Below are 16,989 nucleotides of genomic sequence, written 5' to 3' on the forward strand. Positions count from 1 at the left end.
ACTTTAAATGCTCAGCCTTGGGAGAAACAACCGATGAGGAGGAAGAGAAGAATTAGGCAGGGCTATAAATTTTCCAATATTCCATGCAGAAGAGGTTTGGATGAGTGGGACTGGTGAACTAGATAGTTGAAGAAGGTATAAATATAACAATTCTCAATAATTGGAAAATATACAATTCTACATTGATTTATAGCACTGAGCAGATTTCTTTATATCATTTGTCAAGTGTTTTTTTTATATAAATAGAAAGGTCCCTTGCCTTACAGAAATCCAAGGACAGGTACTCTCAAAGAGATGCAATCACTGCAGGGCTAGGTGTGCTTAAGGGTTACCTTCCAGAACTTCATAATTAGCACGTATAAAATTGAAGTCATGAAGGCTTATCTTTATCTCCCCCTCCCTCTGTCCCTCATCGCCTCTACATTTCTTCTAAAATGGATCCTACTCCTAGACTTCAAGCTGCTCTTAGACAAAAAAAAACCTCATAGTGACTGTACTGTAAATACCTAAATCTGAATCTGACTTTATGTTTGGATTGCACTGGAATTAACTGGATTGATATAAATTAAATTCATAATTAATTAGGCATTGAGCTGAATTAAAATGAATTTACTTTGAACACACATGATGGAGCTCTGTTGCATCTGAAAGAAATTTAAATAATTAAAAAGTGAATTTATTTCCCTTATGTCATTCAAATAGTGAAGCTCAAATAGATTCATTAGACATAGAGTGACATACAGTAGCTCTATCATTCATTTCTGGTAATTTTAATGATTATAGCTTACAGTTAAACTGAAAATGTAGTTTTCATAACATTTCAACATTGCACAGAACATTAAAAAGGGACTTTTTTAAATACAGAAATACTATCTTATGCCCATGTTATGGCTTACACAGTCACAGGGAAGACACCTGACTTGAATGTTGTCCAACTACCAGCAAATTTTAGAGCACTTCATGCTTCCCACTGCTGACAAACTCTATGAAGAAGCTGATTTCACACTGCACTGATGCAGTAATCCATGCAAAGGGTCTACATACTGTACAGCACACGGGCATACAGCTTTTTCGGTCTTATGTGATATTCTAACTGAATTTGGGGTTTTTTCAGCTGTGCAGTGAGGCTAAAATGGGGGGAAATGTGGTTAAACTTTCATGAGCCAGTTAAAAGACAGGCAGCAGCCTTTTGTACCTACTAAAGCTGAGAGATACAGGAATCATTGATTCATTATAAAGGGCGTTATAGTAATCCAGCTGAGTAGCAACAAAGGAGTGGATTACTGTTTCGAAATGCAGCTGGGAAAGAATTGGCTCAACTTCAGCCAGCTGCTTCAAATGGAAAAAAAAGAAACTGGATTTAACAACTGCTCTGATATGATTTTCTAACTTAAGTTTAGTATCTACCTTGACCCCTAGGTTTGTAACAGTTGGTCTGATGTACTGGACCAAGGAACCAAAATCTACATGGGGGATCTCATTTCACTCTTTTCTTCATTGGATTTCAAAAGGTTCACAGCCATCCAGGCTTTTATGTTGCCCAGACATGAAAACAGATCTTGCCTTTAGCGGGTATCTGTGGATCATCCCATGACTCATTCCGCCAAGGCGCAGTATGGATACTGGTATCACGAAAAAAAAAACGTTGTTCCAAAACTGCCGAAAAATTATCCTTCCTACCAATCATTTGGTTTAAGGTCCTTTTAATTTTAATGTATGGTGTATAGAGTACCACTGTGCTGCACCTCCCTGACTTGTTGATCGCAATGCCAGTCAGCTGCCACACTTTTCCCTTCAGCTGAATAGCAATAGTTCCTCTCACAAAAACCAAAGTCAATTACAGTTAAAGAACACATTGATATGACTATAACAATCGATATTTAGCAATATTAAGTATAACTGCAGTTTTTCTGATTGTTTTAAATGTTTGTATAAAAACCTGATTCTGTGGTGTTACCATAGTGTAATATGATCATATACTGCCCAACTTTTTTAATTATGGAAATGCTGGTTTAACAAGGGTTGAGATGGAAGTAATAATTATTCTATTATATTATAAATCAGAAACCCAATGGCTTTTAAGCTAGTAAACTAGAGAAAAGTAATCTGATTAGGCCATCTTGAAGTTTTAGAAGAAAAGCCTCCTTCATACATAGTTTTTGAAGATGTACTGCAGTCACCTAGGTGGATTGAGATAATGTCCGCTTATTTCCCATTACACTCTGTGCTTCAGATCAATAGTTAATTACCTCCACAAATGCTCTTCTTACCCAGTTAGAGAAGCGGATAGCGCAGGACAGGTAGAAACTTTGCCTGGCAGAGGAATTCAGTGTTACGCAGGGTGAGAACTGTCCTCCCACTACTGCTACTTATTGGCCCATCAGTGTCTCTCTTGGAAGCTGGCATTCCATTTTGCAGCACTACGCAGGCACTTCATTTTTCTCCACCGCACTTTTCCTCTCTCGTGCTAACACAGGCAACCCACACACAGAGACACAAGGATTCATATGCACAATTTCTCTGCCACGCTCTTGCTAAGAGACCACTGTTTAATAAGTGATTACATTTATGGAGAGGAGAAGGGCAGCGGAGTGGTGAAATATGCCCACATGTCCCGAACCTGGACGAAGGGCTGGTACTTACTCATTAATAATGGGACAGGCTCCAGGCCCGGGCCCTTAGCACCCATCTCTACTAATTTCCTTTCTGCACATCAAAGCTCTGTATATTTATAGCTGCATGCATAGAGGTTCATACACATTCACATTTGCGTGCATGTATGTGTGCGCGTGTTTTAGTCCCTGTGAGAAACCGCCTGTGGAGGAGCCGGCTTTTATTTAATCAGAAGTGGAACAGCTTCCACCACCGCTTATAATTTTAGCCCTATTAACGTGGTGCCGTTAATTCCTCTGAGCATTCACACGCAGCATCCTGTGAGCTGCTAATTCACTTTACATGCAAACTGTACCACACGTTTCTTTCTGTACAGAGGGAACCTTAAATGTTGAAAGTTTTTACTTGAAAAACATGGGAATAGTTGAAAAAATGTGCTATAGTTATCAAATATGCACAGTGAGTTAAACTAATAATTGCATGAGTTTGGTAACAGATGTTTAGAAGACTCAAACATGGCATCCTTATACCTTTATTTCCTTCACTCTCTCATCACTCGATGACCGCCAAGCCTACTTAATCATACCCTTTAAGCTTTGGCCCCAAAGGTTGTATTCAGTTACGGTATGCCCAACTCAAAAATACATAACATATACAAATCATAAAATAATCTCTTTGTTCCTACATTCCCATAACCCCAACAGTCCCTTTAACCCTTTTCCCGTTTCTGTCCAATGGTGCACTTATTACATCTTTTTTCCCTGGAAAGGCTCAGGCTTCACTTTTCTTCCTTGTAGTATTCCCATCAGTGGTTGTAACATGCATCTGTTTTTAAACATAAAAATGTAGGGGGACAGCAGGTGAGGGAAGGAGGGAGGAAGGATAGAAAAGAGAGGGAGATAATTTAAAAAAGGAATCTGCTACGGAAAGGTTTGGTGGACAAAGGGGGAGAAGAACTTGCAACCAGTGCCTTTTATAATTGCTACACACACACACACACACACACACACACACACACGCACACACATTTATACATATATATATATATATATATATATATATACAGAGGGAGAGAGGGAGGTTAAATGGGGTGGTAATTAGAATCATCTGAAACTAAACTTTGTGAACAGTGGGAAAAAACACTCAATAATCAAGCGTTTCTTTTCTCACCTCTCAATTCAACAAATATCATAGATGTTTCCCTTTTCTTCTTTCACCTAATCAACAAGAAAGGTGATAATGGAGAGGAAGAAAAGCTCAGAAGCTGAAAAAGAATGAGGAAAAGCACATTTTTCACACCACCATCCTTGGGTAGTGAGGTTATCCGGGTCACTGCGGCCAATCAGCGACTAGCGTTTCTATTTTCCACAACACGTAGCTTGGAGGGCTATCTCTTAGTTTCTGCTTCTGTGCGTATCAATCCTTTATACTGTGTGTGAAGCAATGTGGAGATGTGTGTGTGTTGTGTTCGTAAAAAAAAATGATGGAACTCGCTTTTGCAGCAAACAGATGACTCACACAGTTTGAGGTTGAACTGTGCAAGAAGCGTCGCCGCTTCCACTCCTGCGCTCTAAAATGTTATGTATGTTGCTGATGCAGTAGGTCTGCTTATCCCCCGATGATTGGACAGATAAGGCCTCTCTGCTCATCCCGCAGTTTGCCACCTGCTCTGATAAGCGTGGGGCACGGAGTGTGGCAGGTGGAACCTAACACCGTTGATAGCGTCTCTGTGGCAAATATCTGGACAGAGGAATGTCTGGAAGACGCAGGCCGACAACATGGTAAACAACACAATATATCAGCACGTGAGGAACAGGTATGGACTTAAAAGCAAAAAAGAAAAGCACAAACAAATTTAATACAGCACTCCTACAGCTCTGTTCTTCTGTTTTTCCCTTGATACTGCTCACTTTCACGCTAGGGGGCTACAAAAAAAAGTGTACATGCAAAAGCTCACAGACTGTATCCGCCATCTGGCCCTCCCAAGGCTCAGATGTCTCTGGGGTAAGGTGAGCTCCGAGGGGGACTTGCGATGTGTTTATATGTGATATGCGGGGGGGTGTTTGCATATGTGTGCATGTAAGTGAAAGAGAACGAAGCAAACAAAAGGGTTGGGAAAGCAGTGATCAAATAAGCCGTGCAAGAGTTTGTAGTTTACAACTATGTATAAGAACAAACTCTACACAGATCCCTGCATGGCTGCATGACTGTGCAACATATTTACAGCACTGCAGGCACACCAACTGCTGGCAAGTGTTTGCACTAGGGTCGTCATAGCTGACTGGCTGGGCTGTCTAAGCACGCCTTAATACCAAGTAGTTGCTCAACAGTGGGCAAAATAGAGCCTCTATTATGAGATGAGGGCATGTCTACTGGCCAAGTCAGCCTTAATAGTTGTAGCACAATACTGACGACACATGAACACCCACTGTAGTACTAACCGAGAGAAGAATTGAATTTTACTTCAGGTGGTCCCAGGTTAGCAGTAGTGCCTATGGCTAAAATACGCTCGTGTGGACACTTAACAAGCAATTCTTCACGTCTTTTCAGCTCCATACTGTGTCCAGCCAGAGGACTAGGTTCCAGCTTTATTTCTTATTGTTCTTTCTTATTTCAGCTGGGAAATGACAAAGCATTGTAAAGGAGCAGTTTTGCTTTCACGTTCCAAGGAGACTCAATTGGACTTTTTTTTAACAGGCTGTCTTCTCAATGCAGCTGGCGAATGCACACAAATTACACATTGAGAAGCAGAGCTTCTAACCACACCAGCCTCACAAGGCTTTACATTTATGCATCCTCAGCGGGCACAGGAAAATTAAAAAGTGGGAGAAATAACTGGGGATCAATAGAGCCTAATAAGACATGTAAGACCCAGACAAGAAAAATAAAACGTAGTCCCCCAAATAACACAATATTTACAAATTTAGGGTGCAGCCCAGCATGATTTTCTGCAGCAATGTGGTTCTTTTTTTAAAGATGAGAAAACAAGAAATATTAAGAGCATTATATAATTTGCAAAGGACCAAAACATAAATAGCATATAGTAAATACCATGCATGTAAATTGTATCATTTACCTCTTCTTTAGTTCTTTACAATTCCAGAGTGATGTACTGGAAAAAAAACTCTGTTCTCTCTTCTCTCTGTAGCATTTACAAAACTGATCCGCGGTAGCATTTATGATGCCACTCTCTATTAATGACTTTAATCACACTGAAAACCTGCCCTTAGCTGTCCCTATGGAACACCCATTGGTCCCAATTGACACAAAAGTTCAACATTACCAAGAACTAGTTCTATGTTCAGTTCATATGGGTTAAAACTGAATTTATTCACTCCTAAAATAAACTACTTCTTGTCCAATTTTCTTGTCCCATTATCTTAGTTTACGCAAATTGTATTTTAATACAGCAAAATTCCCCCAAAAAGCTTTTGTTATTTAAATATCTGAAATTTTACAGAAACGCAACCAGTTATGGCTACATTTTTACATGCGGCCCCTTTTAAAACAGAATGAAGTTAATGCTCCACTGTAATCACATCTTGATGCTATTAAACCTTGTTATCTTACAAAATTGTGTATAATTAGACAATATGTGTGCTGTTCTTTTTGACCACATTCGAATTGCAAAGTTAAAAGTGACAGAATGCAATAAGCTGCAGCTTTATTACTCTACTCGTCTCTTCTGTACTTGCAAACCCACACCTAATCACTCCCTGCCTGCAGCCGGCGCCCACGCAGTAACAAAACCAGGGTCACAAAAAAAAAAAAACACAGTATAATCTGTCAGTTTTCATAGATCGCACAAGAGCCTTCAGAGAGTAGGATGCTGTCCAAGTTAAGGACAATACTGGACAATCCTCTATACCCTCTCTGCAATTTGCAAATCAGAGGAGCCTGCTTAGTGAACAACTGGTTCTAAGGCACACTGTAGAATCATTCCAACCTGTGCCTATTAGTTATTTTACCTCTTATTTATACTAATTTACCCAATTCTTTACAGGACAAGCTTATATTTGTCATATTTTCCTTTTTGACTGAGCAACTGTAATCCCATGTTCTCATATTTTCCTATAGGTTTAGTAATGTGCTTTGATTCTGGTTTAAGTCTTTCACTTTTGAACCAATAGGAAGGCATTGCAGTAAATCTTTCAGCTAGGAAAGAGGCATATATTATCAATACTGGGTCCCCATAAAGGTAGATATATGTGTAAATATCAGCCTAAACCATGCCTACACACACAGCATTCAGCAAACTCTTGCCTTTATGGAAAAAAGCTACAATTCTTTATAGCACAAAGTAACTAATGTTTTGACTAAAGTTTTGACAAGTCTCCTCCAAAATAAATCCCATCTGCATTCTCTTCTGAACCAATTTAGTGACAGCAGGACAAGTTGCCCTTGGTCCAAGTTTGTCATGTCAAAAATAGTATTGGTAAGTTTAACATTCTCCAAATTGTTAGTAACACTCTTTCAAACTCAAAAGTGCACAACACTGCAAATCGCTGATCCATTGTTATGAGACATAATCTTGACTCTAGAGGGATGGGTTTTCCTGTAGTCAATATTTTGCAAAATGTCAGTTTAGAGGCCTTCCTCAAGTAGATATTTAAGAAATTACTGTTTTTGGTGCTTCAGCTTAATTTGTTTAAGCTCTAGATGTTGCCATGTTGCTTTACCTAAATACCCACATTTGGATAAGCAAATTTCCTTCTGTTAAAATTCCAGGAAATTAACAGCTCTGAAATTAAAATAAAAGCCATAAAACACATAATTATTTCTGCAACGTAAGTAAAAAAAACAGAGCAGGGTGAGAAGAATATCCTTCATATAATAAGGCACCTGATAAATCTATACTATCATATTCTTTATTCAGGAAGCTGTGTTCTTCATTGCATCCGCTAAGGATAAAGCATTACAGCTCCGTAATACATGTACACATCATCCTGTGGGACTGCTTACAAAGCATCACTAACATATTCAAATCCAGCCCATATTAAATACAGACAATGTTTTACATCATGGAGTAGCCTATCTTAGGCAAATAACTATTTTAAACAGAGTTTTCTCTTATTCAAGTCGTTTGCTTTTTTTGTAAAACATTCATACAGTATTCTTCTGACCTCTCCTCTTCTGCCTCGGTCATCATTTTATCTGCCTCTGTCCCTGTCTTTCTTCAAGCCGCCGTGTTTAATCCCCCATTCCCTCAAGTCCTCCTCCCCACCCCCCATCATCCACCACCCCGTTCTGGACTATTAAATGAGCGGGTTTATCTAAGCCTAATTGGTTTAAGGGCAAACAAAAATAAGCAATGACTTTCCAAGCGGAGAAGAATGACTTCTGCTGCTGCCGTTTAAAGAACAATCCATGCAGCACTGTGATGGGAAAAAGGAAGGCCAGAGTGGAATAGACAGACTAGTGACAAAATCTGTAAGGAAGGAGGAGGGAATGCTGCAAGTCACTGACTGGATGCAATCTGCTGGGTTTCCTTAGAAAACCTTTTATCCAATTTGAATAAAAAGCTAACTCTGACTGCACTGTTCAATTGTTAGGATTAATTGGAATGTATGTACCTGACTGTTGTGAAGTGCCTTGAGACAACATGTGTTGTGAATTGGTGCTATATAAATAAAACTGAATTGAATTGAATAAAAACTGAAGGAACAGAATTTCAGTTGTGAAATTAGGAAAAATGGAAGGTTTAGAGGGAAGTAAGCATGTAGTGCTAGAAGATGGGAAAATGAATGAAGAAACTGTCCAAAAACATTCTAGAAACTTTCCATCAAAAATTAAGATTGGATTAATTTCATAGATATTCTAAATTGGGAACTTTATAGGAATTTATGGTAATTAAAAGAGACGTCTGACTCATTCAAACAAACAATGTCAGGTCTAAACCTAAATATCAACATTTTTTTTTTTTGTAGCCTTATTACTGTTGCACCAAGCAGTGTGCTGTGTGCATGTGATTGAAGCATGGCAAAGATGTACTTAGGAGTACTTGCATTAATTCAGGCTGCTTAAATTAAGATTACACAAAAATGTAAATTTTCCCTAAGTATATTTGCTATGGAAAGTTTTCCACTTTTAAAAATGTCTGGAATTTTGAAACACTTTTTTACCTATCCAACATTTCTACGCTTGTATATACAACACTGCAAACTTATTTTGCTTCCAACTTTTATCTTATATGCTTGACTGCCCCTAAGTTATCGGTGCTCTTCCTTCTCGTACCTTTTATTTCATGGTTGACTGGTTTATCAATTTGTTATAAGCTGTTTACTAGAAGTGTGATAAAAGAGGTATGATAAATATTTTTTTTTCAAGCATGCATTCAAATGACCACAGTTGCAAAAATACTCAGACACATGCAAACACATATGGTTCCATGAGTTTTTGTTGTCTGATTTGAATTCATAATCAGATCAATAGGAGCCAAGATGGGCAGAGATAACGGGGTCAGAGACTCTACTTGCGTATTAGAGAATAGAAAAACAAGCAGCAGCAGATTGGCATTAAGACCAGTGAAGAATTTAACCTTCCCTTGGGGCCACCTACTTTCAATTAGCAACCCAAACAAGGAAATCTTTGGTAGGGAGGTAACCCAGGGGCCATCTGCTTTATTTTCATCCCACAACCTCTTTACGATGCCATAAAATTTTACTTTTTTCTCTCACGTTCAGGCTCTCATCTCTAAACTGTCATTTAACATGAGGTAAACATCCCAACCTCAAAAATATCCATTCTCGAAGAGGTAGCATTTTGGTCCCTTGCCTTGGAATTTGTGTTGAAATGTGATGAGCACAAACAAGAAAGCCACTGACAAATTACAGAGCAAATCCCAGAGCTGGGAAGGATCCAGGAGGAGACTAGAGAATGATTAAAGAGACAACCTGTGAATGAAAAAAGTAATTCCGATCTAACTCATTTATAAAGGCGGTGGATATAAACAGAAGTTAGTGCGTTCCTGTCTATGTATGACAAGGGAGGAAACAACATGAAGCAAAATACTTCCACAGCCATGATGGGAGAGAGCTGGTTTGATCCACCTCACAGATAAACTGGCTGAGGCCATACAGCCCAGACTCCCGTTCCATGAGGTTACACAGAGGAAATGAAAAACATATTTGACTGAGGACATGCTGGCTATTGTACAAGTGGAGGCGCAGCTTGTCGAGATGAATGTCTCAGAGTGAAAAAAAAAACAGATGCCAAACTGAAAACTGGAGAAAGAAGTCAATTTTTACGCAAGATTTTCCATCAGAGAGTTTGTCTCAACTGAAGATGCAAGAAAATTATACTTTGGGGTTTTCTTAATAACACCAAATTTATTTATTATTTTAAAATGAGAAAACATGATAGGAGTCGTGCAGCTGCACAATAACTCTTTTGTTGCACACTGAGAAAAATTCATTTTTCTTTAAATAATTAACGAGAAAAATCACGTCTTTGTGACATTTGCTATAAGTACCGGGGCAGTTATACCTTTAAAAAATGTGTTTAAATTACACAAAGTTCTGTTAATCGTGTAAACAAGTATTCACGGTGATCAGCGCTGCGGGAGGATGCTGTTCCGAAAGAAAGATAGAAGAACCAATGCAATCCTCTGCGACCCACGTGTATAACATCCCTAAATGCCGAGGAGATGCAACTGCTGCCCAGCAGAAAGAGCAGGACGCATCCTCCCCCTCCAAATAAATTATACATCACTGTATTTTAAAGCAGCGATTTCCACATGTATAGCAAGTGCACCCATCAATTTCCAATTTGATTATTTACCTTCCATCGCAGAGGATGTGATGACCAGGGCGGATAAAAGCGCAAACAAATCCACTGACATGGCAGAAGGGTTAGTCTCCACAAACCTGTGTCCCCTCCAAAAAAATAATCAAGACGCACGGCGCGCGTCAAGAAAAGAAATCCTTCGCTTTGTCAGAGCGGTCCTCCAGCAGACAGCCTCTGTTGTGAGTCACATTTCAAGCCGTAGTAAACAAAGTGTGACAATCACTGCAAAGGGAGAAGCGGAGTATAGGGGACGAGGGGGAGGAGGTGGGGTGCGTAGAGATGGGGAAGGAGGGGAGGACGGGGTGAGGTGGGGGTGAGGGGGGGTCCGAGGAGTGGCTATAGGGGGGGGAGACCCGATGTTGCATGCTCACGGACTCATTAGAGGACCGAGGCCAATCAACGGCTCGTAGCTGAAACTCACTAACCAATGGCCAAGCTGCCGCTCCGCCTATTTTGCATTGTCAAAACAAAACTTTTCCTTGACCTATTTGAATCAGCTTCCCGATGCTATGCGGGGACATGACGCCACCCCTTGGCGTACAGCTGTTATTGCATCGCATGTGAACTCTTGGCTGTCGTGTTTTTTTCAGTCACCCGCCTGCCTGTAGCCTAGAATTAAACATTTGATAAGCACTTTAACAACATAAGCATCTCCCATGGGATCGTTCACTGTTATTTACAAATGCTACAGTTATTTCAAATGTATTGTTTTATTCTTTAGAAATTCTAGGTTAGCAGACTCTATTATAAAATGTCAGGAAGAGCTTTCTTACTTTATTCATTGAAGTTCCTCACAGTTCACACAAATAAAGACTCCATTTGGATCTCTTTAATAGCTCTGACAAATTTAGCTTCACCTCTTCATGCTATTTAACAGGCATTGCACATCAATCCCATCCTCTCACCATAGACCTCTCACCCTCTTTTTTGTGTGCAAGTGTGTTGCAACAGATGGTCCGCACAATGGGTTTTTCCCTGCGGGGACACAGAGGACCATACTCTGCATCGGCAGAGGAAAAGGCAGTTCCCGCCCTGTAGCCCAGAATCATACACCTGTCTTGAGCTAGAAATGTCCCCCCAAGTCCCCAGAGTTGAAGAACTGGAATGGAGTTGTTAATCTTCAGCCTGAATAGGCCTGATTCTACTGCAGGCTACTAATACTTCAGCGCTGTCTCTTTGCAGCACACTGGCCTAGATAATTTTCACCTGTTTTATTATTATTTTTTTTTCACGAGCTTAATGAATAGGATATGACTTTAAATTTCTGGTATATCTTGTAAAAATTATTAATGGTTAGGGTTAGGGTAGTCAACATAACCCATTTTGTCAAGATCTGGACTTTGACTGGGCCATTCTAACATAGGAGTAAGCTTTGATCTAAATTATACCATTAGAGCTCTGGCTGTATGTTTAGTGTTGTTGTCCTGGAAGATCAGCCATTGCCTCATTCTTGAGGTTTTTCCACCTTCTAAACACCATTCATCTTCCTATCACCTCAGACTAGCTTCCCTGCCACTGTTAAAGAAAACCAACTTTACAGCATGACGTTGTCAACACTGTGTTTCAAAGCAGATATGATGCATTCAGGGTGATGAGTTGAAATATTTTCTGCCACTCAAAATGCTTTGCATAGTGGCCAAAACATTCTGTTTGGTATCACCTGACTAGGGTGTAGTTTTTTTCAAGTGTTTTGTCCCCCACAAGACTTTTTGGAAACCTTATGTTTTGCTTTCAACCATGACTTTCTTGCTGCAACTCTCCCATAAAGACTAGATGTATGGAGTTTTTAAGTATTACTTATTCTTTCTTGGCTAATCAGTTCAGAGGGACTGCCATGATGCATTGAAAAGTGGTCTATGAGATGTTCAAAGTTTGGAATGTTGTTTTATAACCTAGCCTTGCTTTAAACCTCTCCACAACTTTATCCCTGACCTGACTGGTATGGTCTTTGGTCTTCATAATGCTGTTTGATTACTAGTTTTCTCCAACATACCTCTGAGGCATTCACAGAACAATTGTATTTATACTAAAAATAACAAAAAGGCAACTTTGAATTTTGTTTAGGGAAACCCAAATACACGGGGCTGGATATAAATGTACAACACACTTCTGAGATTTTTAATAGTAAAAATGTTGAAATCTTTTTCATTCCACTTCACAATTATGCGTTACTTTATGTCTTTCTTTCAAATAAAATCCCAGTAAAATACTTAAAGGTTTGTAGTTGTAATGTGACAGAGGGTGAAAGGTTCAAAGTGTATTTATACCTTTGAAAGACATTATAGCCTAATTCACATATTTTTAATGTTTCAAGAACCTAATGATGAATTTGACTCCTAAACATAAAAACCTAAACAACTGTTTGCCTTCTTTTGTGCAATACTGAAGTGGTTTAATTAATTATCATATAATTAGAAAATGCAAAAACCTCAGAACAAGTCAAGGCTAACATGCTTCAAGCATGGTTGGAAAATAACAAATGAGTGTTAATTAAAAGTCTTGTAAGTACTCAGTCCTTAGAAGATGTCCCAGCCAGCAGCAGCCAAGGGCTTCTCCAAGGATTTGTCAATCACACTGCATATTACAGTGCAAATGCCAGCTATAGACAGAGCAACTATGAAGAATGGATTTTAACTATTAGCAGAAAGAAACATGGTAAAAATTAGCTCTGGAAGACAAAAACAACTTCTGAAAACTTTTTGTAGAGTCATTCAGACAAAATGTCCTCTGAACCATTAAAATTACAACTGGTTTCAGGCCTCCATGCTTAATCGAGGAGAAAAAGGGTTGCATAAAAAGAAGGTATACTCCATAGATCAGGTGGTGACTGATTATTATATTGGTATGAAGAAAATGGTACAATATCGGAATTATTTATCGACTATGAACAGAACTGATAGAGCGCCTCATGGCTCAGTGGTAGAGCAGGCGTACCAAATGCAGAGGCTGCAGTCCTCAACACAGCTGTCCCTGGTTTGATTCCTGGCCCAGGGCTAATTGCTGCATGTCTTCGCCTTCTCCCCGCCCTTCTTCCTACTAATGAATAAAGGCCACTATTCCCACAAAATCCTTTACAAAAATGAACAGAACTGACTTAGCAAAATACCAAGGACTTCAGGAAGCAAACATCTCACCTGCTTTAATCATCTGCAGACAAATGAGAAATGGCTTCTGAATCTGGGAAAATATCCTAAAACACCTCAAATGTTTGGCCATTGCCCTCATGATCTCTTTACAAAATGACTTGAAAATCGTATTTGTCTGGGTCTCAGACAGCACTGCACACACAAATCTCACAATTAATTTTTAGGCAAAAGGGGAAATAAACATCTGAAAGCAATATCTGAAACTGTGCTTTGACCAAATGTGCCCACTAGCTGTGCCAAATGTTATTTTAATCTGCCAAATATTTAGTCTTTGTCTGTTTTCATTTTTGATGTTTTGATTTTGTATAATTAAAAACTAAAAATCATATATGGCTGAAAGTTGAAGAGAGCAGTTTGAATTTTAGAAAAAATCTGAGATTGTTTATTTTGAAGACATTTTCTTTTCACATAAATGATTGTACAGTTTATTCCCACCAGCTCTAAACAGTTTCTCTTTTTTTGGGTGTCCCTTCGTGATTCAACTCCTAACCTTTTACAATGACAGAAATCAAATCTGCTGTAAATGAAAGATGACTCACACATAATAAATGGTTGTTCCAGTTGTGGCAAACTGATGAACTGGGGCAGACACAGGGCTTCAGGAGCACCAGGCGGCAGTTGCTAACCTGGGAAAGCAGTTGATGGGAGCATTTGTCATTTTTAATGGTGTGGTGAGGAGTGGCACTAAAGTGAGGTATAGCATGGCACAGCACAGCATGGCCCCTGGTGCTGGCTGCTTCGTTGGCTTCTTATAGCCAGGCAGTCTTATTTTTCACCCACCAGCCTCCACAGGCCATCTCCACATAGGCCTGTTGAGGAAGGCTGTCCCTGTTTACTGTCCCCACCCAGGGGAGAAAGGAAGGAAGGAAGAGCAAAGGGGAGTAAGAAACAATAGTGCTTCTGCTGTGGCACATCCTCTCTTACAATGCAGACACAGAAAAACAACCACATGTGATAGCACATCCATTTGCAGTTGTTCACCTACACAGCCCTCCTAAAATGATCCAAACAAAGCCTCAGAAGCACATACTTCAGCTCAAGAGCCTCCACCTAATACCAACACAGAGCCCAAACACATCACAGAGAGTCTCTTGTTCTCACTCTGGCCTAATTTCCTGTCTGTGTAGTTAAGCACTGCGAACGTTCATCCCCCTTCTATTTTCATTCCTCTATGTCAGAACCAGATTCACAGCATGATCAGCTGGTGACCTCTTCAGCTAGAGTAATGTTTGAGTTGAGTTTGATTAAATGGGCATTTATGCTCTGGAGTCTGTAAGGTGACCCTAAATTTATTGCACTTTTTACCAATAAATATCTAACCAACATCTCTTTGACTGGTGCCGTGATCTTTGCATTTTCATTCACAGTCTCATTTTGGATTCGGTTTTTGTGCCAAGGGTAACTGAATGACTGATTGTTGTGATCCTTGTGTTTTAGGTTGTGGTTTTCATTTGTGTTGCATTTTCACCATTTCCTTGTTGATTATTTGTGTCTTGCCATATTCTGTGTTCATTATTATTTGTTAGATATTGCCTTATTAGTTCATTCATCTTTGCTTAGGTTTCAAGTTTTACTCCTTGTGTTCTGCTCTACTCTTGCTAGTTATCCTTTTTCCCTCAGCTCCTCTGCCCTCTACCCCTGCTTCAGCTGTTCCACATTGTCACCTGACTGCTGTCACCTGCACTCTATGCCTTTCTGCACACTTCAATCAGTATAAGCTCTTTGGTTCTCTTTACTCACTGCTGGATTCTTCCATTGCACAACCAGATGTTCTGTTCTATGTCATGCCAGTTGTTCCCCAACATATTACATGTCCTGTTCCTGTTGTTCGGCTTTGTACGTTTGGCTTTTGTTATCGTTAAATATTTTTCACTTCTTTACCTCTGGGACCAAATGCATTTGAGTCCAATTATAAACCATACATGACACTGATTGACTGACTGACTAAATACATAAATAAGAATTGAAAATGCCATATTTGAGTGAAAACGAAAAGTTTGGTTGGTGGCAAGTGCTGGCAAAATTATTCATAACTGTTGTTCACATTTTGACCACGAGCTACAATGTAGGCCAACACAAAGTCCCACTTTGGATGGAGCAGCTCTTCTTTCTAGGAATCTGTCCAAATTAATTAGTTCTCCAAACCTCTGACAACCCAGGGTTCAGACCAGGAAGCAGGGTCGTAGTTTAACACTCCTCTCTGCAGCTTCTGTACTGCTACCCACCCATTACCCTATTGTCTCGCCCACGGCCAAAACTGAATAGATTAAAAAATAATCTAAAACGAGGAAATCAGGAAAATCTAATAAAAATAAACACAACTCAGACTAAAAATAAAAATAAAACAATTAAATGTGGCTTACTGAACATAAGATCTCTCTCTTCAAAGACTTTGCTAGTTAGTGACCTGATTTGTGACAATCAGATTGATTTATTTTACCTCACAGAAACCTGGCTGCAGCAAGAGGATTATGTTACTATAAATGAGTCAACTCCTACTAATTATTTACATTTTCACATTCCTTGAAATACTGGGCGAGGAGTAGCAACCATCTTCCAGTCCGATTTATTGACTAGTCCCAGACCAATCAATAACTATATCTCTTTTGAATATTTAATCCTTAGTTTTCCTCATCCAAATTGCAAAGCACTAAAACCACTTCTTTTTGTTGTTTTGTACCGTCCACCAGGCCCTTAATTTCAATTTTTAGATCAGTTTTCAGACCTTTTATCTGATTTAGTGTGAAATACAGATAAGGTTATTATAGTGGTGGATTTTAACATTCATGTTGACACAGAAAGTGATAGCCTAAATATAGCCTTTAATGCTATCTTAGACTCAATTGGCTTTGCACAAAACATTAACAAACCTACCCACCTTTGTCTTCATTCTCTGGACCTTGTGTTGACATATGGCATTGAGTGTAAAGACATAACAATATTTTCTCATAACCCTGTCCTGTCAGACCATTTTTAATAACCTTTGAGTGTGAGTCCACACCCGAAAGAAAATTGCATTATAATAGATCATTATCAGACAATGCTGTAACAACCCCCTCCTTGAACCGCCACCTCCCCTCCTTGAACCGCCACCTTGCCAACGTGGTGGAGGGGTTTGAGTGCTCGAATGATCCTAAAGGCTATGTTGTCTGGGGCTTAAAAGCCCCTGGTAGGGTCTCCCATGGCAAACAGGCTCTAGGTGATGGGTCAGACAAAGAGCGGTTCAAGAACCCCTCATGACGACTACGAAATCGAGGCACGTGACGTCGCCCGGTACGGCGGAGCCGGGGTCCGAATCCTGGAGCCAGGCCTGGGGTCGGGACTCGTCGGAGAGAGCCTGGTGGCTGGGTTGCTCCTTGCGGGACCTGGCCGGGCCAAGCCCGAACGAGAGACGCGAGACTATCCCCCAGTGGGCCCACCACCTGCAGGGGGAACCGTGAGGGAC

At 39.8% G+C, this 16,989-nt stretch overlaps 1 protein-coding gene across 2 annotated transcripts in view; it reads right to left on the reverse strand.

The window, feature by feature from the left end:
* The window catches only part of LOC124869964 (ephrin type-B receptor 1-B), a 285,573-nt gene extending 274,904 nt beyond the window's left edge, over positions 1 to 10,669 (reverse strand). Inside the window, exon 1 of one of the 2 annotated variants that reach the window (XM_047368261.1) lies at positions 10,393 to 10,669. In XM_047368261.1, coding sequence (XP_047224217.1) covers positions 10,393 to 10,453 — 61 coding nt within the window. In that variant the 5' untranslated portion in view covers positions 10,454 to 10,669. The remainder of the gene's footprint in view (positions 1 to 10,392) is intronic. The other variant, XM_047368260.1, reaches the window with a different exon arrangement.
* Positions 10,670 to 16,989: the final 6,320 nt, after the last annotated feature.

This window comes from Girardinichthys multiradiatus, chromosome 6, assembly GCF_021462225.1.
Source record: "Girardinichthys multiradiatus isolate DD_20200921_A chromosome 6, DD_fGirMul_XY1, whole genome shotgun sequence".
Lineage (NCBI taxonomy): Eukaryota > Metazoa > Chordata > Actinopteri > Cyprinodontiformes > Goodeidae > Girardinichthys > Girardinichthys multiradiatus.